Here is a 23,083-nt window from a genome sequence, read left to right as displayed (position 1 = left end):
GCATTGCCCGGGTGAGAAGTAATAAAGGTAAACATTAACTTAATTGAAATCGCTATAAAATTTTTTTTCACGAGGGTAAAAACTTTTTAAAAAATTTGATAAATTAAACATTCGAAAAAAACTGGTGTTAAGTTTTTTTTACCCTTAACGCCCATGTCCGAGTTATTTCTGGTCCCGACGGTAAGCATTCCAGTTTCGAGTAGCTTATATTTTCTGCGAGATCAGAGAGTAACCAGAAAAAATTTCGGTCCAAAAGCTTTAGAAATGTACAGAGAACACAAACAAACACGACTTTATATACACAAATATTGGATATTAAACACTAATTTTAATTTAAATCGCTGGACAATCTGTTATTGTCAGTTAAGGTATAAGTTAGCCGTAATTTGTAAACTTGAAAAAATAATAATTAAAAGGTTGGTTAGTTGGTTGGTTTGAGTTTTTGGCACAAGAGCCATATAGGCTATGCTGCGCCATGACAAATAGTGAAATTAAACAAAACTAAATATATATATCATAAAATATTATTATAATAAAAATATAAACAAGTGCAAATAAACAGAACAACAAGATTAATATAAGTATATAATAAATAAATTAGTTAATTTAAATCTCTTTATTAGTATTTATAACTTTCAAAAAGTTCTCTGGCCCAATATCTCTCTCAAATTTGCATTTCCAAAATGCTGTCTGCGACTCTGATCAAAAGCAACACAGTTGCAAAGTATATGTTTAACACTTAAAGTACAAATGTAATACTGGCATACTGGCTGGTCATCACCCTTCAAAAAATATTGATGAGTAAGCCGAGTATGTCCAATCCTCAGACGAGTAAGAATGACTTCAGATCTCCTATCATACTGTTTGTTGTGTGTCCAATTTTCTATTATAGGTTTGATCTCCTAAAGTTTATTGTGGACTTGTTCGTTCTACACATTTTGCCATCTCTCTGCTACTCGTTTTTTAACGACCAGCTTCAAGTCACCTCCTTCAATAAACATTGTATGTTGAGAAGGACTTGCTGACTTTGCAGCTGCATCAGCTTCTTCATTCCCTCTTATACCTACATAACCTGGGACCCAACGAAATTTTACAATTACTCGCAATAAGATGGCAAAACAGTTTGCGAATTTTAATCACTATAGAGTGAGAACTAGGTTCATGTGAGATCAAAGCCTGAAGTGCACTAACTGAGTCAGTGTAAATAACACAGCGACGATGACCTTTACTAATTATATATTTTAAGGCTAGGTAAATAGCCTGCAACTCTGCAGTAAAGATGGAAGAATTCGATGCAATTTGTTCTGCCACGATCTCATCCTGGCAGACAAAGGCTGAGCCAACGTAATCAACCGATTTCGATCCATCAGTATAAATAGGAATTAAATTCCTGTCGTGAGTGTTGAATTTCTGCAAAGTGCTGCCTATAGATGTAGTCCGGGGTGGATTCCTTAGGAAACTGCTTTAAGCTAAAGTCAACATTAATCACAGGAGTTGACCAAGGTGATATATTATCGACCTCGGCCTGTGAAATGTTGCTTGTGTCCAGGTCAATCGTGCTGCTTACATTCTCCATTCTAATGTCAAATGTAGGGACACAACTTGGGCGAGCTGTAAATAATCTTTTCAGCTGAGTATCTGATACTCTACAATAAACTGAAGGTTTAGCCAGAGATTTCTGTTTAATGTAATAGAACAAAGACAACTGCTCTCTCCTGAGAGATAGTAGAGGCTCATAAGCATCCACGTACAAACTTTGAACAGGAGAAGTTCGAAATGCACCAGTGCACAAACGCAATGCTTGATGGTGGATTGGATCCAGCATCCGAAGAGTAGATTCTCGCGCAGAGCCATAAACAACACATCCATAATCCAGCTTAGAGCGAACAATGGCTCTATATATCCTGAGCATCAAACATTTGTCTGCTCCCCAGGATGAGCAGCATAATACCTTTAAAAGGTTCAGAGATTTTAAACATCTACTCTTCAAATTGTGCAAGTATGGTAAGAACGTCAATTTATGGTCGAACACGACACCCAAAAATTTTGCTTCATTGACCATTGGGATTTTAACCCCATTTAGGTGAATTTCAGGGTCCAGGTGCAAACCACGCCTTCGGCAAAAGTGGATGCACGAGGTCTTCTCTGCATTAAAAGTAAAACCATTGATCTTGGACCAATTGTCTATGCGATTTAGGGAGGTTTGCAGTTGTCTTTCAATAAAACTCATGTTAGTAGACTGACAGGAGATCAGAAAGTCATCCACATACAAGGAGTGTTTCACACTGGGAGGAAGACACTTAGCTATGCTATTAATTTTGATTAGGAACAGAGTCACACTCAGAATAGATCCTTGAGGAACACCCTCTTCATGTGTGAAAGGCCTAGACAAAGTGTTGCCCATCCTAACTTGGAATCTTCGCTTCTGCAAGAAGTTTTTTATAAAAATTGGCAGATTACCCCGCAGTCCAAATTCATGCAGATCACAGAGTATTCCATATCGCCAGCAACGATCATAAGCCTTTTCTATATCGAAAAACACAGACACTAAGTGCTGTCGTCTTACAAACGCTTCGCGTATAGATGTTTCAAGGTTTACTAAATTGTCTCTGGTACTTCTGTTCCTACAAAATCCACTCTGATGTGGTGAAAAGTAGTTCTTTTCCTCTAGGAGGAACATCAGGCGTCTGTTTACCATTCTCTGAAAAAGTTTACAGAGACAACTAGTCAGAGAAATTGGTCTATAATTAGAGGGATTCTTGCAGTCTTTACCTGGCTTGGGAATGGGAATTATGATAGATAGCCTCCAAGAGTCAGGGAAAGTATGTTCTGTCCATATTCTGTTGAACAGATTTAGAAGGTTACTAAGGGAATTGTCTGACAGATTTTTAATCATGCTGTAATAAATTTTATCCGGGCCTATAGCAGTATTCCCCGAGCAAGAGATTGCTGTACATAGTTCTATTCTACTAAATGGCACATTATATTCCTCATTAGATGGGGAGTGGAAGTTTAGATATTGTTTTTCAGTTTGAACTTTATAAGCCTGAAAATCCTTTGTATACATAATATTGCTGGATGAAGACGAAAATGTTTCACCCAACAAATCAGCAATACCTTTTATGTCACTGATTATTGTGCCATTATTTTCCAGCATGGACAAAGAATGAGAAGCATATTTCCCATTAATTTTATGGATTTTATCCCAGACCGCTTTTGAGCTGGTGGAAGATGTTATGCTAGATACATACTTCCTCCAAGAATCCCTTTGGCTTTGCCTTCTTATTTTTCTGGCATTTGCCTTTGCTTTTTTAAAAGCTATCAAATTCTCAGCAGTGGGGTATCTTCTGAAAATCCCCCATGCTTTCTTTTGTTTTTTAAATGCTGCCTCACAATTCTGATCCCACCATGGTTTCGGATGTTTTGGATATCTGGTTGACGTTTTCCCCATTGTTTTTTCGGCTGCCTGAATAATACTGGAAGTGACAACTTCTACTGCATCATTGATATCAGCAGTATTGACCATTTCCTCAGTGATATTAGCCAAAGAGGAAAATGCAGGCCAAAATGCCGTTTCAAATTTCCAGCGTGGTGGACTAGCTGTTTCACAGTTTCCTCTGCCTCTATATTTTAAAATATTGGAAGTGGTCACTGGAAAGTGGATTAGATCCAACCTCCCATGTAAACGCTGAAAACAGATTTGGACTAGCTAATGTCAAATCAATGGCAGTAAATGTTCTTGTTGGGGCGTGGAAGTATGTCACTTCTCCAGATATTAAATATATACAGTTGGTGATTTCCTATAAATTTCTCAATGGCCCTGCCACGACGATTGATGTCAAGACTGCCCCACATTGGATTGTGGCCATTGAAATCACCAAGTAGTATAAACGGAGTCGGCAGTTGTTCGACCAAGTCATCCAATTCATCCTCATTGACTCTGACATCTGGTGGCAAGTATATGGAACAAACTGTGACAGTTACTCCAATTGAAATTCTGACTGCCACAGCTTGCAGCTCTGTTCTTATTTGTACTGGTAAGGAAGGGATGCAGTTTGAAACCAGTACAGCCACACCTCCACTGGCGCGGGTGTGGCTATCATCATCCTTACGGTAAAGATCAAATCCTTTTAAAGAAATTTTTTCTCCAGGTTTTAGATGTGTTTCCTGGAGTGCCACGCAGAGAGATGTGGTAGGTGATGTCAAGTGTTTAACGTCAAAAAAGTTGTTGCGGAAACCACGACAGTTCCATTGGATTATTTTATAATCCATTATGTGGTTGAGGCAGCATTCTTTGCGAGGGTATCCCTCTTTAATTTAACAGGCGGTCTCTCTTTTGGAAATGACATTGGTTTTGTTACCTCCACATCCTTCTCTTCATCAGAGAACTCGCTCACAGACTGAGCCTCTGATTTTTTAGATTTAGAGAGAGCTGCTTTCACTCTCTGTTTGTTTAATGGGTTCTTACTAGCCTTTTTTGAACCCAGGTTTCTTGTTATCACCCCTGTTTTAGGTAGGGGTGTTTTTTGTTTTGTATTGTCATTTTCTACTGTTTCTTTTGAAGGGATATGTAAACATTTTGCATGGCAAGTGAGAGATTCCTTTGGGGAAACAGAAATGTCTGTCTGAACTTCACATGTCTTTGTGGATTTCAGAGCAGCAGCAAATGTTTTTTGTTTTGGTGGTGCACTTGAAGTGACCATGCGACGTGCCTCTGGGTAGGGTAAGTTGTTGACTGTTTTTACACGCTGTATTTCTTTTTCTCTCTGCCATGCAGGGCATTTCCGGGAGTAAGCAGGATGGGCATCTTTACAGTTCACACAGCATGGGGTACTTTTACATTCTGTACTGTCGTGACCCTCAGTCCCACACTGTGCACATGCGCTTTTTCCTCGGCAGGATGTTTGTGAGTGTCCAAATCGCTGGCATTTGAAACAACGCAGCGGATTTGGGATATATGGACGGACTGAGCAACGTAGGTATCCTGCTGTTATAAAGGATGGCAATGTTGGTTTGCTGAAAGTAAGAATCAAGTGTTTTGTTGGTATCAACTTGCCATCTCGACGAATTGAAATGCGCCGGACAGCAACGACACCTTGATCTGAAAGACCAATCTGAATATCTGATTCGTCTTCAGACATCAGATCAATTTCAGATATCACACCACGTGATGAGTTTAGGCTTCCGTGTGGTGTGACAGTGACTTCCATTTCTCCCAGGGTCTTTGTTTCTAGAAGTTTTGCAGATTGTTGTGGGGAGGATGTTTCCACCAGTAAATCACCTGATCTTAATTTCTGAATTTTTTTCAAATCTCCAATAGTCGACTGGAACAATTTTTGAATGAGAAACCCTTATCTAAAGCTTCTCCTTTTGTCACCAGTTGCGTGTACTATTAAGTACGCTGGGGTACTGAAAATTTTTATATTTTTTTGCTCTTTCGGGTCTTTTATTTTTGAGGAATCCATAATTATAAGTAAAACATTCAGCTTCTAGTGACCCCACCCACCATGGGGCCCAACAAGGGGATGCCGTCACATGGGAGACTCCCATAGACCGTCGCACCAGGGTTTCCCAGAAGCTATACCCTCACAATGCAGTCGAGAAAAGCACACCTTGTCTGATGTGTCTGCCCAATCTGCATCGATCGGTTGACTCCAAGTCGAGGTCAACAATGACTCAACGACCAGCCGATTGACTCAAACGGAGCCTGATTTGAGCCTCCCGTTTATCCGAAGCAGGGGCCAAAGCAGTGTGTTGGGGACAGTATGTTGCCCCTCAACTACCAGGATCCCCCTTTCCGGCATACGGGCCACCACGCACGGCAAACACGTGGGTGGGCGTTCAGATCCCAGGGATGGTAAAGAAGAGATACTAAACCATCTCTGGGAGGTCCCCTCACCACGGACAGGAACCCACATCTAGGGGGTCATCCTTACGGTAAAAATTAAATCCTTTTAAAGTAATTTTTTCTCCAGGTTTTAGATGTGTTTCCTGGAGTGCCATGCAGAGAGATGTGGTAGGTGATGTCATGTGTCAACGTCAAAAAAGTTATTGCGGAAACCACGACAGTTCCATTGGATTATTTTATAATCCATTATGTGGTTGAGGTAGCATTCTTTATAAAAGTATCCCTCTTTAGTTTTACAGCCGATTTGCCTTTTGGAGGCGAGTTTGGTGGTGTAACCACCTTATTAGTCTCCTCATCTGAGAAGTCAGAGAACTCACTCATAGACTGAGTCTCTAATCTTTTAGATTTAGAGAGGGCTGATTTTAATTTTTGTTTGTTCAGTGGGTTCTTATTAGCTTTTTTAGAACCCACATTTCTGGTTACTATCCCTGCTTTAGGTAGGGGTGTTTTTTTCTTTATATTCTCCTTTACTTCTGTATCTGTAGATTGAGTTAACGAGCATCTAGCATGGCGAGTGAAAGATTCATTTGGTGAAACGGAAATTTCTGTCTGAACCGCACATGTCTTTGTGGACTTCAAAACAGAAGCAAATGTCTTTTGTTGTAATGATGCACTTTGAGTGACCATGCGCCGAGCCTCTGGGTAAGGTATGTTGTTAACTGTTTTTAGGCGTTGAATTTCTTTTTCTCTTTGCCATGCAGTACATTTCCGAGAATAGGCAGGATGGGCATCCTGGCAGTTCACACAGTGTGGAGTACTTTTACATTCAGTACTGTTGTGGCCTTCAGTTCCACACTGTGCACAAAAGCTTTTGCCTCGGCAGGAGGTCTGGGAATGTCCAAATCGCTGGCATTTGAAACAACGCAGCGGATTTGAAACGTATGGTCGAACTGGGCATCGAAGATATCCCGCAGTAACGAATGATGGCAATGTTGGCTTTCCAAAAGTGAAAATCAGATGTTTAGTCGGTATCAACTTGCCATCACGACAGATGGAGATGCGTCGGACAGCAATGACACCTTGATCTGCAAGACCGATCTGAATATCTGATTCATCTTCAGGTTGGTTGGTTGGTTCTATTTTTTGGCACAAGAGCCATACAGGCTATGCTGCGCCATGACAAATGGTAAAATTAAACAAAGCTAAATATATATATCACAAGGCGTCAATACAACACAAAAACACAAAAAAACAGAACAACACAAATATAAATATATAATAAATAAATAAATAAATAAATTAGTTCACTTAAATATCTCTATTAATTTTTATAACTTTCAAAAAGTTCAGTATCTTATCAAGATTTGGCCTCTGGCCCAAAATCTCTCTCAAAGTTGCATTTCCAAAATGCTGTCTGCGACTCTGGTCAAAAGCAACACAGTTGCAAAGTATATGTTTAACACTTAAAGTACAAATGCAATACTGGCATACTGGCTGGTCATCACCCTTCAAAAGGTATTGATGAGTAAGCCGAGTATGTCCAATTCTCAGGCGAGTAAGAATGACTTCAGATCTCCTATCATACTGTTTCTTGTGTGTCCAATTTTCTATTATAGGTTTGATCTCGTAAAGTTTATTGTGGACTTGTTCGTTCCACACATTTTGCCATCTCTCTGCTAGTCGTTTTTTAACAACCAGCTTCAAGTCACCTCCTTCAATGAACATTGTATGCTGAGAAGGACTTGCTGACTTTGCAGCTGCATCAGCTGCTTCATTCCCTTTTATACCTACATGGCCTGGGACCCAACGAAATTTTACAAAAATATTACTTGCAATAAGATGGCAAAACAGTTTGTGAATTTTAATCACTATAGAGTGAGAACTAGGTTCATGTGAGATCAAAGCCTGAAGTGCACTAACTGAGTCAGTGTAAATAACACAGCGACGATGACCTTTCCTAATTACATATTTTAAGGCTAAATAAATAGCCTGCACCTCTGCAGTAAAGATGGAAGAATTCGATGCGATTTGTTCTGCCACGATCTCATCCTGGCAGACAAAGGCTGAGCCAACGTAATCAACCGATTTCGATCCATCAGTATAAATAGGAATTAAATTCCTGTCGTAGTGTTGAATTTCTGCAAAGTGCTGCCTATAGATGTAGTCCGGGGTGGAATCCTTAGGAAACTGCTTTAAGCTAAAGTCAACATTAATCACAGGAGTTGACCAAGGTGATATATTATCGACCTCGACCTGTGAAATGTTGCTTGTGTCCAGGTCAATCGTGCTGCTTACATTCTCCATTCTAATGTCAAATGTAGGGACACAACTTGGGCGAGCTGTAAATAATCTTTTCAGCTGAGTATCTGATACTCTACAATAAACTGAAGGTTTAGCCAGAAATTTCTGTTTAATGTAATAGAACAAAGACAACTGCTCTCTCCTGAGAGATAGTGGAGGCTCATAAGCATCCACGTACAAACTTTGAACAGGAGAAGTTCGAAATGCACCAGTGCACAAACGCAATGCTTGATGGTGGATTGGATCCAGCATCCGAAGAGTAGATTCTCGCGCAGAGCCATAAACAACACATCCATAATCCAGCTTAGAGCGAACGAGGGCTCTATATATCCTGAGCATCGAACATTTGTCTGCTCCCCAGGATGAGCAGCATAATACCTTTAAAAGGTTCAGAGATTTTAAACATCTACTCTTCAAATTGCGCAAGTGTGGCAAGAACGTCAATTTATGGTCGAACACAACACCCAAAAATTTTGCTTCGTTGACCATTGGGATTTTAACCCCATTTAGGTGAATTTCAGGTTCCAGGTGCAAACCACGCCTTCGGCAAAAGTGGATGCACGAGGTCTTCTCTGCATTAAAAGTAAAACCATTGATCTTGGACCAACTGTCTATGCGATTTAGGGAGGTTTGCAGTTGTCTTTCAATAAAACTCATGTTAGTAGACTGACAGGAGATCTGAAAGTCATCCACATACAAAGAGTGTTTCACACTGGAAGGAAGACACTTAGCTATGCTATTAATTTTGATTAGGAACAGAGTCACACTCAGAATAGAACCTTGAGGAACACCCTCTTCTTGTGTGAAAGGCCTAGACAAAGTGTTGCCCATCCTAACTTGGAATCTTCGATTCTGCAAGAAGTTTTTTATAAAAATTGGCAGATTACCCCGCAGTCCAAATTCATGCAGATCGCGGAGTATTCCATATCGCCAGCAGCGATCATAAGCCTTCTCTATATCGAAAAACACAGACACTAAGTGCTGTCGTCTAACAAACGCTTCGCGTATAGATGTTTCAAGGTTTACTAGATTGTCTGTGGTACTTCTGTTCCTACGAAATCCACTCTGATGTGGTGAAAAGTAGTTCTTTTCCTCTAGGAGGAACATCAGGCGTCTGTTTACCATTCTCTCGAAAAGTTTGCAGAGACAACTAGTCAGAGAAATTGGTCTATAATTAGAGGGATTCTTGCAGTCTTTACCTGGCTTGGGAATGGGAATTATGATAGATAGCCTCCAAGAGTCTGGAAAAGTATGTTCTGTCCATATTCTGTTGAACAGATTCAGAAGGTTACTAAGGGAATTGTCTGACAGATTTTTAATCATGCTGTAATGGATTTTATCCGGACCTACAGCAGTATTCCCCGAGCGAGAGATTGCTGTACATAGTTCTATTCTGCTAAATGGCACATTATATTCCTCATTAGATGGAGAGTGGAAGTTTAGATATTGTTTTTCACTTTGGACTTTATAAGCCTGGAAATTTGTTGTATACATAATATTGCTGGATGAAGACGAAAATGTTTCACCCAACAAATCAGCAATACCTTTAATGTCACTGATTATTGTGCCATTATTTTCCAGCATGGACAGAGAGTGAGAAGCATATTTCCCATTAATTTTATGGATTTTATCCCAGACTGCTTTTGAGCTGGTGGAAGATGTTATGCTAGAAACATACTTCCTCCAGGAATCCCTTTGGCTTTGCCTCCTTATTTTTCTGGCATTTGCCTTTGCTTTTTTAAAAGCTATCAAATTCTCAGCAGTGGGGTATCTTCTGAAAATCCCCCATGCTTTCTTTTGTTTTTTAAATGCTGCCTCACAATTCTGATCCCACCATGGTTTCGGATGTTTTGGATATCTGGTTGACGTTTTCCCCATTGTTTTTTCGGCTGCCTGAATAATACTGGAAGTGACAACTTCTACTGCATCATTGATATCGGCAGTATTGACCATTTCCTCAGTGATGTTAGCCAAAGAGGAAAATGCAGGCCAATCTGCCGATTCAAATTTCCAGCGTGGTGGACGGGCTGTTTCACAGCTTCCTCTGCCCCTATATTTTAAAAATATTGGAAAGTGGTCACTGGAAAGTGGATTAGATCCAACCTCCCATGTAAACGCTGAAAACAGATTTGGACTAGCTAATGTCAAATCAATGGCAGTAAATGTTCTTGTTGGGGCGTGGAAGTATGTCACTTCTCCAGTATTAAATAAATACAGTTGGTGATTACCTATGAATCTTTCAATGGCTCTGCCTCGACAATTGATGTCGTGACTGCCCCACATTGGATTGTGGCCATTGAGATCACCAAGTAGAATAAACGGAGTTGGCAGTTGTTCAACCAAGTCATCCAATTCATCCTCATTGACTCTGACATCTGGTGGCAAGTATATGGAACAAACTGTGACAGTTACTCCAATTGAAATTCTGACTGCCACAGCTTGCAGCTCTGTTCTTATTTGTACCGGTAAGGAAGGGATGCAATTTGAAACCAGTACAGCCACACCTCCACTGGCGCGAGTGTGGCTATCATCATCCTTACGGTAAAGATTAAATCCTTTTAAAGTAATTTTTTCTCCAGGTTTTAGATGTGTTTCCTGGAGTGCCACGCAGAGAGATGTGGTAGATGATGTCAAATGTTTAATGTCAGAGAAGTTGTTGCGGAAACCACGACAGTTCCATTGGATTATTTTATAATCCATTATGTGGTTGAGGCAGCATTCTTTGCGAGGGTATCTCTCTTTAATTTAACAGGCGGTCTCTCTTTTGGAGGTGACATTGGTTTTTTTACCTCCACATTATTCTCTTCATCAGAGATATCAGAGAACTCGCTCACAGACTGAGTCTCTGATTTTTTAGCTTTAGAGAGAGCTGCTTTCACTCTCTGTTTGTTTAATGGGTTCTTACTAGCCTTTTTTGAACCCAGGTTTCTTGTTATCACCCCTGTTTTAGGTAGGGGTGTTTTTTGTTTTGTATTGTCATTTTCTGCTGTTTCTTTTGAAGGGATCAGTAAACAATTTGCATGGCGAGTGAAAGATTCCTTTGGGGAAACAGAAATGTCTGTCTGAACTTCACATGTCTTAGTGAGTTTCAGAGCAGCAGCAAATGTTTTTTGTTTCAGTGGTGCACTTGAAGTGACCATGCGACGTGCCTCTGGGTAGGGTAAGTTGTTGACTGTTTTTACACGCTGTATTTCTTTTTCTCTCTGCCATGCAGGGCATTTCCGGGAGTAAGCAGGATGGGCATCTTTACAGTTCACACAGCATGGGGTACTTTTACATTCTGTACTGTCGTGACCCTCAGTCCCACACTGTGCACATGCGCTTTTTCCTCGGCAGGATGTTTGCGAGTGTCCAAACCGCTGGCATTTGAAACAACGCAGCGGATTTGGGATATATGGACGGACTGAGCAACGTAGGTATCCTGCTGTTATAAAGGATGGCAATGTTGGTTTGTTGAAAGTAAGAATCAGGTGTTTGGTTGGTATCAACTTTCCATCTCGACGAATTGAAATGCGCCGGACAGCAACGACACCTTGATCTGAAAGACCAATCTGAATATCTGATTCGTCTTCAGACATCAGATCAATTTCAGATATCACACCACGTGATGAGTTTAAACTTCCGTGTGGTGTGACAGTGATTTCCATTTCTCCCAGGGTCTTTGTTTCTAGAAGTTTTGCAGATTGTTGTGGGGAGGATGTTTCCACCAGTAAATCACCTGATCTTAATTTCTGAATTTTTTTCAAATCTCCAATAGTCGACTGGAACAATTTTTGAATCAGAAAAGGAGAAGCTTTAGATAATGGTTTGTCACCAGTTGCGTGTACTATTAAGTACGCTGGGGTACTGGACATTTTTAAATTTTTCCGCTCTTTCGGATCTTTTATTTTTGGGGAATCCATGATTAAAAGTAAAACATTCAGCTTCTGGTGACCCCACCCACCATGGGGCCCAACAAGGGGATGCCGTCACATGGGAGACTCCCATAGACCGTCGCACCAGGGTTTCCCAGGAGCTATACCCTCACAATGCAGTCGAGAAAAGCACACCTTGTCTGACGTGTCTGCCCGGTCTGCATCGATCGGTTGACTCCAAGCCGAGGTCAACAATGACTCAACGACCAGCCGATTGACTCAAACGGAGCCTGATTTGAGCCTCCCGTTTATCCGAAGCAGGGGCCAAAGCAGTGTGTTGGGGACGGTATGTTGCCCCTCAACTACCAGGATCCCCCTTTCCGGCATACGGGCCACCACGCACGGCAAACACGTGGGTGGGCGTTCAGATCCCAGGGATGGTAAAGAAGAAATACTAAACCATCTCTGGGAGGTCCCCTCACCACGAACAGGAACCCACATCGAGGGGATTCATCTTCAGACATCAGATCGATCTTGGATATCACACCACGTGATGAGTTCAAACTTGCGTGTGGTGTGATGGTGACTGTTATGTCTCCTAGAGATGTCATTTTTAAAAGCTTTGCTGACTGTTGAGAGGAGGCTGCTTCTATCAGTAAGTCCCCTGACCTCAACTTTTGTATTTTCTTTAAATTCCCGATAGTTGATTCAAACAACTTTTGAATTAGGAAAGGGGAACACTTGGACATTAGTTTTTCAGTAGTACTATGTACTGTACTATTAGGTAGGTTGGTTGGTTAGATGAACTGACCTCCTTTGCTGGTAATACATCAGTCCTTGTAATTTTTGATTTTGTTGAATCCATGTTTAAAAAATAACTATTCAGCTCCTAGTGACCCCACCCACCATGGGGCCCAACAAGGGGATGCCGTCACATGGGAGACTCCCATAGACCGTTGCACCAGGGTTTCCCAGAAGCTATACCCTCACAATGCAGTCGAGAAAAGCACACCTTGTCTGATGTGTCTGCCCAATCTGCATCGATCGGTTGACTCCAATCCGAGGTCAAATATGACTCAACGACCAGCCAATTGACTCAAACAGAGCCTGATTTGAGCCTCCCGTTTATCCGAAGCAGGGGCCAAAGCAGTGTGTTGGGGACGTTACGTTGCCCCTCAACTACCAGGATCCCCCTTTCCGGCATAAGGGACACCATGCACGGCAAACACGTAGGTGGGCGTTCAGATCCCAGGGATGGTAAAGAAGAGTTTCTAAACCATCTCTGGGAGGTCCCCTCACCACGAACAGAAACCCACATCAAGGGGCTTTAAATATCAAGACAGTCCTGTATTCTGATACAGTAAAAAGCAACTCAATATGACACTGTCCTCAACTGAAGCAGAGTATGTTGCACTTTATGAAGTCACCCAGGAAGCTGCTTGGATGAAGCAAGTGTTTCTGGACCTTTGGGAAACCATCGATAAAAAAGTAACTATGTACAAAGACAACGAAAGTTGTATGAAAGTAGCAGAGAATGATCGTGTGAGTCAACATACAAAGCATATTCATGTCAAATATCATTTTGTAAGAAATGACATGATGAATGGAAATGTGTGTATTATGTACTGCCCTACCAACAAAATGATAGCAAACATTTTAACAAAACCACTGTGCACTGGAAAGCAAGTTAAATAGGTTGGTTAATAAAAATTTTTTGGCACAAGAGCAACACAGGCCAAGCTGCGCCACAACATATGTATTTATGTATTTATTTATACCATAACAATAATAAATAGAATAGAATAACAAAACAGAAAGGAACAAAAAACAAAGAACCAATAACAAAAATATATAACAATTAAAATGTATATAGCAACAAGGTGTATATGAAAATAAATAAATAAATAAATAAATAAACAATTAAATCTGTTTATAAATATTTCTGTCTTTAAACCTGACTTTATACTATTTAAATATTTCTTTACACCTGAAAAACATAAAATGAAAATAAAATAATGACACAAAAATAGTTTTTACATAATTACAAGTAGTATCTAATTACAGAAAAATAAACGTAGATAAAACGTTTTAAGTTCAATAATTTATCAAGGTTTGGCCTCTGGCCCAAAATCTCTTTAAAACTTGCATTTCCAAAATGCTGTCTACGAATCCTCTCAGAGTCAGTGCAATTGCTCAGTATGTGCTTAACACTTACAGTACAGTTGCAATACTGACATACAAACTGGTCATCACCCTGTAAAAGGTATTGATGAGTCAGTCGAGTATGTCCAATTCTCAAATGAGTAAAAATGACCTCAGATCTCCTATCATAGGGTTTCTTCTGTGTCCAATTTTCTATCATAGGTTTGATCTCGTGTAGTTTATTGTGGACTTGTTCGTTCCACACATTTTGCCATCTCTCTGCTAGTCGTTTTTTAACAACTAGCTTCAAGTAACCTCCTTCAATAAACATTGTATGCTGAGGAGGACTTGCTGACTTTGCAGCTGCGTCAGCTTCTTCATTTCCTCTTATACCTACATGGCCTAGGACCAAACAAAATTTTATAGAGAAATTCCTCGCAAAAAGATGACAAATCAGCGTACGAATTTTAATCACTATGGAGTGAGAACTAGGTTCATACGAGATCAAAGCCTGGAGTCACTAACTCAGTCAGTGTAAATCACGCAGCAATGATGACCTTTCCTATTTATATACTTTAGGGCTAAATAAATAGCCTGCAACTCCACAGTGAAAATGGAAGAATTCGGTGCTATTTGTTCTGCCACGATTTCATCCTGGCAAAGCCAACATAGGCTTCCAATTTAGATACATCAATGTATACAAGAATTAAGTTCCTGTCACAATGTTGAATTTCTGCGAAGTGCTGTCTATAGATGTAGTCTGGGGTGGTTTCTTTTGGGAACTGCTTTAAGCTTAAATCAACATTTATCACTGGGATTAACCAAGGTGAAATACTATTAACCTCAACCTGTGAAATGTTGCTTGTGTCCAGGTCAATCGAGCTGCTTAAATTCTCCATTCTTATGTCAAATGTAGGGACAATACTTGAACGAGCTGCAAATAGTCTTTTCAGCTAAGTATCTGAACAATCAGCTGAAAGTTTATTCTGAGATTTCTGTTTAATGTAATAAAAAAGAGACAACTGTTCTCTCCTCAGGGATAGTGGAGGCTCATAAGCATCCACGTACAAACTTCGAACAGGGGAAGTTCGAAATGCACCAGTGCACAAACGCAATGCTTGATGGTGGATTGGATCCAGCATCCGAAGAGTAGATTCTCGCGCTAGAGCCATAGACAACGCTTCCATAGTCCAGCTTAGAGCGAACGAGGGCTCTATATATCCTGAGCATCGAACATTTGTCTGCTCCCCAAAATGAGCAGCACAGTACCTTTAAAAGGTTCAGAGCTTTTAAACATCTACTCTTCAAATTGTGCAAGTGTGGCAAGAACGTCAATTTATAGTCGAACACAACACCAAGAAACTTAGCCTCGTTAACCATTGGGATTTTAACCCCATTTAGATAGATTTAGGATCCAGGTGCAAACCATGCCTTCGGAAAAAATGGATGATCGAGGTTGTCTCTACATTAAAACTGAAACAATTGGTCTTGGACCAATTGTCAATGCGATTTAGAAGGGTTTGCAGTTGTCTCTCAATGAAACCCATGTTACTAGACTGGCAAGAGATCTGAAAGTCATCCACATACAGAGAGTGTTTCACACTGGAAGGAAGACACTTAGCTATGCTATTAATCAAGAGTGCACAACCTGCGGCCCGCGGGCCACATACAACCCCTTATCAATGTTTATGCGGCCCGTGGACAGTACAGGCCAAATCCCTTCTTTCCAAGTTTCTAAGTGTAGAACTTTTCTATTTCACAAAGTCATTAGCACCCAACTGTTTTATAAGTTTCCCTGAAGTGAGAAATGGGGAGTTGTTCAATAAATAAGTCTATTTCTAGCTAACACTTTCTGGTTTAGATATCGAATATTTTAAGTCTAATACATAGTATTATAAAGATTTTTTGAAGAATCAAATAGAATAAAATGATGTTAGAACTCCGCCAATGCCGGTCCCAAGCCCGGAACTCCATCGCGCAAGGGATGGAGAAGGAGGAGGGGGAGGAGTAACACCTCGTAAAAAAACCTGGGTTCATCTGGCTCCGGATGATAGCACTCTGTAAGGGCCCCTGTCAAGGGTTACAGACGAAGAGGACCAACGACATTGATGGCGGAAGAGTATTCTTCCAAGATGAATTTAAATCCAGACACGACGGTTCTCGTATCGAGCGGTACTCTGGTCAGCGTCGGTTCTCCATGTTAGGAGCGGCTGATTACAATCCTCTAGGACTTACAATCTTAGTTGTAACATTGAAACAAAACATCTGCTTTTGTTTCCCCAAACTTAAATTCTAAACAATTATGCATGATGGAAAAATTCAAAAATAAAACTACTCCAGGTGGTAACCCTAAAGGAAAATCCACCGTTGTCATAGGCAACGCAACTGGGCCTGAGGATTCTGGAGAGCCCAAAACACCATGCAAAAGCAAATTGGAGCATATTAAAAACCCTAAAATCAAACCCAAGGTGACATACTTCTTTGGAACACTAAATGTTAACTCGATGCTTAAAGTGGGTAAATTAAAGCAACTAAACCAAATGTTGAGAGAGGAAAACATCCTAATTTTAGCAATACAAGCGACTAGATTCATAGATATCAACACAACCGATTCAGAGGATTACAGGTATTTCAAAGGGAAACCCGGTAAAAGAATAATGAGGAACACACCTCATCTTGGTACAGCATTCTGCGTACATAGAACAATAGTGAACTCGATTACGAAATTTCAATCCCCATCGGGCAGACTATCACTTTTAACTATTAAATGTGCAAACAAGTCATACACGTTGATCAACTGTCATGCACCAATCAATGAAGATAACAGGAAAAATCCCACTAAAGTGGAGCAGTTCTGGGAACAATTGGAAGATGAAATAAGCAAAATCCCTCGTGAAAATGTCAAAATTCTTATGGGTGACTTCAATGCGCAGATGGGGAAAGAAAAATCAGTTCGGAATATTGTAGGCAAGTATCCTGCACACAAGAGAACAAACCAAAATGGCCTAAGGTTAATTGAGCTCTGTAAGGCTTTCAACCTCAAACTAATGTCAACAAATTTCAAAAAACTTCCACGGAAACAGAAAACATGGAGATCCCCGAATCCGGAACTTGGAGAATTTCAAATAGATCATGTGGCAATATTCAAACAGAACCAAAAAGAAATTTTGAATGTCAAGGTCAAAAAAGGCATTAACTTTGAAACAGATCACTATTTGACAAAAATAAAAACCAAATTGATTCCCCGAAGGAAAATACCGAGAAAAACTCAAAAAATCAAAACAATTGATAGAACAAAACTTCAGGAAGAGTCTTCCAGATTCAGGCAAATGACCGAGGACATTGACAGTGAAAATTGGGAACAAATATTAACAAACATCACAAATGCCACTGAGAAACTTGCTCCTCTAAAAAGATCCCGTAAACACAGATGGTGGAACGCAGAGTGTGATGAAGCTTTAGATAATAGAATCCATACCTGGAGAAAATGGTACTCAAATAAAACCCAGGAAAACTATAATACCTTCAAAGAAACTAGGAAGTCCACAGCTAAAATACTAAGGAATGCCAAAAGGATGTACAACAGGAAACAATTAGAACTCATTGAAGAATCCTTTCAAAAGAATAACACAACAGACTTTTATAAAACTTTTAAAAAAGAATTACAAAAATACCAATCTCCCAGTCTGTGTTTTAAAAAGGAGAATGGAGAACTAGCGCTAAGCAACTCCGAGAACTGCAAACTGTTGGCGAATTATTTTCAAAAACTTCTGAATTGTGAGGAGCCCCAAGAAAGGCTAAGTTTCCAACGACCAAAAACCCAAAATGTTAGCTCTCCACCACCTGACTTAGAAGAGATACAAAAAACAATCCAGAAATTAAAAAAGCATAAAGCGTCTGGAGAAGACGGTATTGTAGCCGAAATGTGGAAGATTGCTGGTCCAAACTTAAGAAAGTCTCTGCACAACGTAATTCAAAAAATTTGGGAAACGGAAGAAATACCTGTTGAGTGGAAATGTGCATTAATCCATCCACTACACAAGAAAGGAGACAAAACAGATACAAATAACTATCGTGGAATATCACTTCTCCCAGTAACGTACAAAATTCTATCAGATGTAATAAGAACCAGGCTAGAAAAGCAAGTTGACGCTCACATAGGGGAATATCAGGGAGGTTTCCGTAAAGGAAGGTCATGCATGGAACAAATCTTCAATCTGAAATCTATAATTAGGCATTATACCAGGACAAAATGCAACTATGTTGTCACTTTTGTTGATTTTAAAAAAGCATATGATTCCATTGATAGACCAACCTTGTTCGCTACACTTAGTGAATTTGGTGTAGATGATAAGCTGATAAATTTAATTAAACAGTCCCTTACAAATACGAAATCTAAAGTAAAATTCCTTGGAGAAATTTCTGAGCCATTCGAAATCAAAACTGGAGTTCGGCAAGGAGATGGTCTCTCACCCATACTATTTAACTGTGTGCTAGAAAAGATCATTCGAGAATGGGAAAAAGCATTACAAAAAGCTGGGATAAATAATCAAATTAAATTAGGAACCAAACACAAAGGAGTAAAAATCAACGAGCTTGGCCTTTGCAGATGATTTCGCGGCCTTGGCTAAGGATGTGAACTCAGCCATCACCCAAATTAACCTCCTAGGAAAAATTGCGAAGAAAGCAGGTTTACAAATCTCTACATCCAAAACAGAGTATATAACAAATATTTCAGGTGCCCCAAAATCACTAAAAACGGATTTTGGAGAAATTAACAAAGTATCAAAATTTAAATATCTTGGAGAAATTATTGAAACAAATGGGTTGTCTAAGGCAGCAAATTGTGCCAGGACACGGAAGTTGGAAATTGCCTATCAACTTTCCAAAGACATTTACAACAAAAAATCAATCTCCATTAATGCAAAAATTAGACATTATAACGCCGTGATAAAACCGCAAGCACTTTATGCAGCAGAAGGTATTGCTACTCTTAAAATGGGGGAAATAGAAAATATGGAGAAAAAAGAGAGGAAGATCCTTCGAAAAATTCTGGGGCCAAAAATAGATGAACATGGTAATTACGTGCTAAGGAGCAATAAAGAGCTTTATCAAAAAATCCCAAGAATCTCGGATACAATTCGGAGAAGGCGAGTAAGCTTCTTTGGACATATAAAGAGAATGGGGGAAAATAGGCTAACGAAACAAATTTTTACATATTTCAACAACCTAAAGAATAAGAATCAATGGATCAATGACACTCAAAAAGACATGGCAGAAATGGGCATATTGGAAGAAGATATTCAGAACAGGGAAAGGTTTAGGAACAAAATAAGGAACTTCAAGGGCTTTCAGGAAAAGGAAAATAACAGACGTGGAAGACTCTTCACTCAGGAGCAAAGACAACAGCAGAGCGAGAGAATGAAGAGGTATTGGAAAGAAAGGAAGAAAAACAAAGGGAAGGGAAGAGGGAAAAGCAAGTCATAATTAGTTGTTTGTACGTGGTCCAAAGATGGCCGGAATCGACACAAGAAGAAGAAGAAAATGATGTTAGAACGTCATTTCCGATGTTATCAGGAAGTTTCTATTTTGGCGGGGAATCTTCAATTTTATGCTTCGGAAAATTTGCTTATTCGTCTAAATAGCGTCAAATAACAAAAATAAGTGAAAATAGCGCTGAAAAACTATGAAAATAACAATTTTTTAGCATTTGTTTACATTCTAGATTCTGATTGGTATAGTCGAATTTGAATCAATCTTTTCTAAAAAGACGCTTATTCGTCAATCTAATGTCATTCAAACTAGAAAAAACTAACCAGAGTTCAAAAAGAAATGTACAAAAAACTATAACAACCAATAATTTACAACAATATCTCTCCATAGACTAAGAATAGAAAAATATTTTTTCACGTCAAATTTATTATTATTAAGTTGGACCAAGAAAATTAATACTGTAATTGGAATAGAGTCATTATGACTGAAAGGAAGCCGTTCGCACTAAAATATTTTGGATTTAATAATTATTACAAACTGCGTCACGTCATAAACTTATCAACAAAGAGGGTTGTAAAATGATTCCGTGTAGCTAGAAAGCTGCAGTTTCTTTTGTTTGAAAGAAAACAGATATATTTAGGTTATTTAAGTAGTAAATTAATTGGAACTTTTTGGTTGGTTAGTTGGTTGGTTGGTTAAAGTTTATTGGCACAAGGGCCACATAGGCCAAGCTGCGCCACAACATACGGTATATATATGTACATAAATAACAATAAAAATGAACAAAACAAAAAACAAAAAACCAATAACAAAAATATACAACAGTTAAACTGTGTATAACAACAACATGTATATGGATATAAATAAATAAATAATTAAATTTCTTTATAAATATTTGTAACTTTTAGAAAGTTCAATAATTTATCAACATTTGGCCTCTGGCCCAAAATCTCTTTAAAACTTGCATTTCCAAAATGCTGCCTACGAATCCGTTCAGAGGCGATGCAATTGCTCAGTATGTGCTTAACACTTACATTACAGTTGCAATACTGACATACAGGCTGGTCATCACCCTTCAAAAGGTATTGATGAGTCAGTCGAGTATGTCCAATTCTCAAACGAGTAAGAATGACCTCAGATCTCCTGTCATAAGGTTTCTTCTGTGTCCAATTTTCTATCACAGGTTTGATCTCGTGTAGTTTATTGTGGACTTGTGCGTTCCACACATTTTGCCATCTCTCCTCTAGTCGTTTTTTAACAACTAGCTTCAAGTCACCTCCTTCAATATGCATTGTATGCTGAGAAGGACTTGCTGACTTTGCAGCTGCGTCAGCTTCTTCATTCCCTCTTATACCTACATGGCCTGGGACCCAACAAAATTTTATAGAGAAATTCCTCGCAAAAAGATGGCAAATCAGCTTACGAATTTTAATCACTATGGAGTGAAAACTAGGTTCATACGAGATCAAAGCCTGAAGTGCACTAACTGAGTCAGTGTAAATCACGCAGCAACGATGACCTTTCCTATTTATATACTTTAGGGCTAAATAAATAGCCTGCAACTCCGCAGTAAAAATGGAAGACTTCGGTGCTATTTGCTCTGCCACGATTTCATCCTGGCAAACAAAGGCTAAGCCAACATAGTCATCCGATTTAGATCCATCTGTGTATATAGGAATTAAATTCCTGTCACGATGTTGAATTTCTGCGAAGTGCTGTCTATAAACGTAGTCTGGGGTGGTTTCTTTTAGAAACTGCTTTAAGCTTAAATCAACGTTTATCACAGGAATTGACCAAGGTGATATATTATCGACCTCGACCTGCGAAATGTTGCTTGTGTCCAGGTCAATCGTGCTGCTTACATTCTCCATTCTTATGTCAAATGTAGGGACACTACTTGGGCGAGCTGCAAATAATCTCCTCAGCTGACTATCTGAACAATCAGCTAAAAGTTTATTTTGAGATCTCTGTTTAATGTAATAAAAAAGAGACAACTGTTCTCTCCTAAGAGATAGTGGAGGCTCATGAGCATCCACATACAAACTTTGTACAGGAGAAGTTCGAAATGCACCAGTGCACAAACGCAATGCTTGATGGTGGATTGGATCCAGCATCCGAAGAGTAGATTCACGTGTAGAGCCATACACAACGCATCCATAGTCCAGCTTAGAGCGAACAAGGGCCCTATAAATCCTGAGCATAGAACATTTGTCTGCTCCCCAGGATGAGCAGCACAATACCTTTAACAGGTTTAAAGCTTTTAAACATCTACTCTTCAAATTGCGCAAGTGTGGTAAGAACGTCAATTTATGGTCAAACACGACACCCAAAAATTTTGCTTCGTTGACCATTGGGATTTTAACCCCATTTAGGTGAATTTCAGGGTCCAGGTGCAAACCACGCCTTCGGCAAAAGTGGATGCACGAGGTCTTCTCTACGTTAAAACTGAAACCATTGGTCTTGGACCAATTGTCTATTCGATTTAAGGAGGTTTGCAGTTGTCTCTCAATAAAACCCATGTTACTAGACTGACAGGAAATCTGAAAGTCATCCACATACAGAGAGTGTTTCACACTGGGAGGAAGACAGTTAGTTATACTGTTAATTTTTATTAGGAACAGAGTTACACTCAAAATAGAACCTTGAGGGACACCCTCTTCTTGTGTGAAAGGCCTAGACAAAGTGTTGCCCATCCTGACTTGGAATCTTCGATTCTGTAGGAAGTTTTTTATAAAAATTGGCAAATTACCCCGCAATCCGAATTTGTGCAGATCACGGAGTATCCCGTATCGCCAACAGCGATCATAGGCCTTCTCTATATCGAAAAACACAGACACTAAGTGCTGTCGTCTAATAAACGCTTCGCGTATAGATGTTTCAAGGTTTACTAAATTGTCTGTGGTACTTCTGTTCCTACGAAATCCACTCTGATGTGGTGAAAAGTAGTTCTTTTCCTCTAGGAGGAACATCAAACGTCTGTTGACCATTCTCTCGAAAAGTTTGCAGAGACAACTAGTCAGAGAAATTGGTCTATAATTAGAGGGATTCTTGCAGTCTTTACCTGGCTTGGGAATGGGAATAATAATTGATAGCCTCCAAGAGTCAGGGAAAATACATTCTGTCCATATTCTGTTAAACAGATTCAGAAGGTTACTAAGGGAATTGCCTGACAGATTTTTAATCATGCTGTAATGGATTTTATCCGGGCCTACAGCAGTATTCCCCGAGCGAGAGATTGCAGTACATAGTTCTATTCTGCTGAATGGCACATTATATTCCTCATCAGATGGGGAGTGGAAGTTTAGATATTGTTTTTCAGTTTGGACTTTATAAGCCTGAAAATCCCTTGTATACATAATATTGCTGGATGAAGACGAAAATGTTTCACCCAACAAATCAGCAATACCTTTTATGTCACTGATTATTGTGCCATTACTTTCCAGCA

At 39.6% G+C, this 23,083-nt stretch overlaps 1 protein-coding gene across 1 annotated transcript; it reads right to left on the bottom strand.

Annotated features, from left to right (window-relative positions):
• Window positions 1-4,271: 4,271 nt before the first annotated feature.
• Window positions 4,272-5,210, bottom strand: LOC136970651 (uncharacterized). Its single transcript, XM_067265109.1, has one exon. The coding sequence runs from the start codon at window positions 5,208-5,210 to the stop codon at window positions 4,272-4,274; it is 939 nt and encodes a 312-aa protein (XP_067121210.1).
• Between the last annotated feature and the right edge of the window lie 17,873 nt (window positions 5,211-23,083).

This window comes from Centruroides vittatus, unplaced genomic scaffold (genome assembly GCF_030686945.1).
Source record: "Centruroides vittatus isolate TY-2023 unplaced genomic scaffold, ASM3068694v2 contig_208, whole genome shotgun sequence".
In the NCBI taxonomy this organism is placed as follows: Eukaryota; Metazoa; Arthropoda; class Arachnida; order Scorpiones; family Buthidae; genus Centruroides; species Centruroides vittatus.
This window is presented reverse-complemented; position numbering and strand designations above follow the sequence as displayed.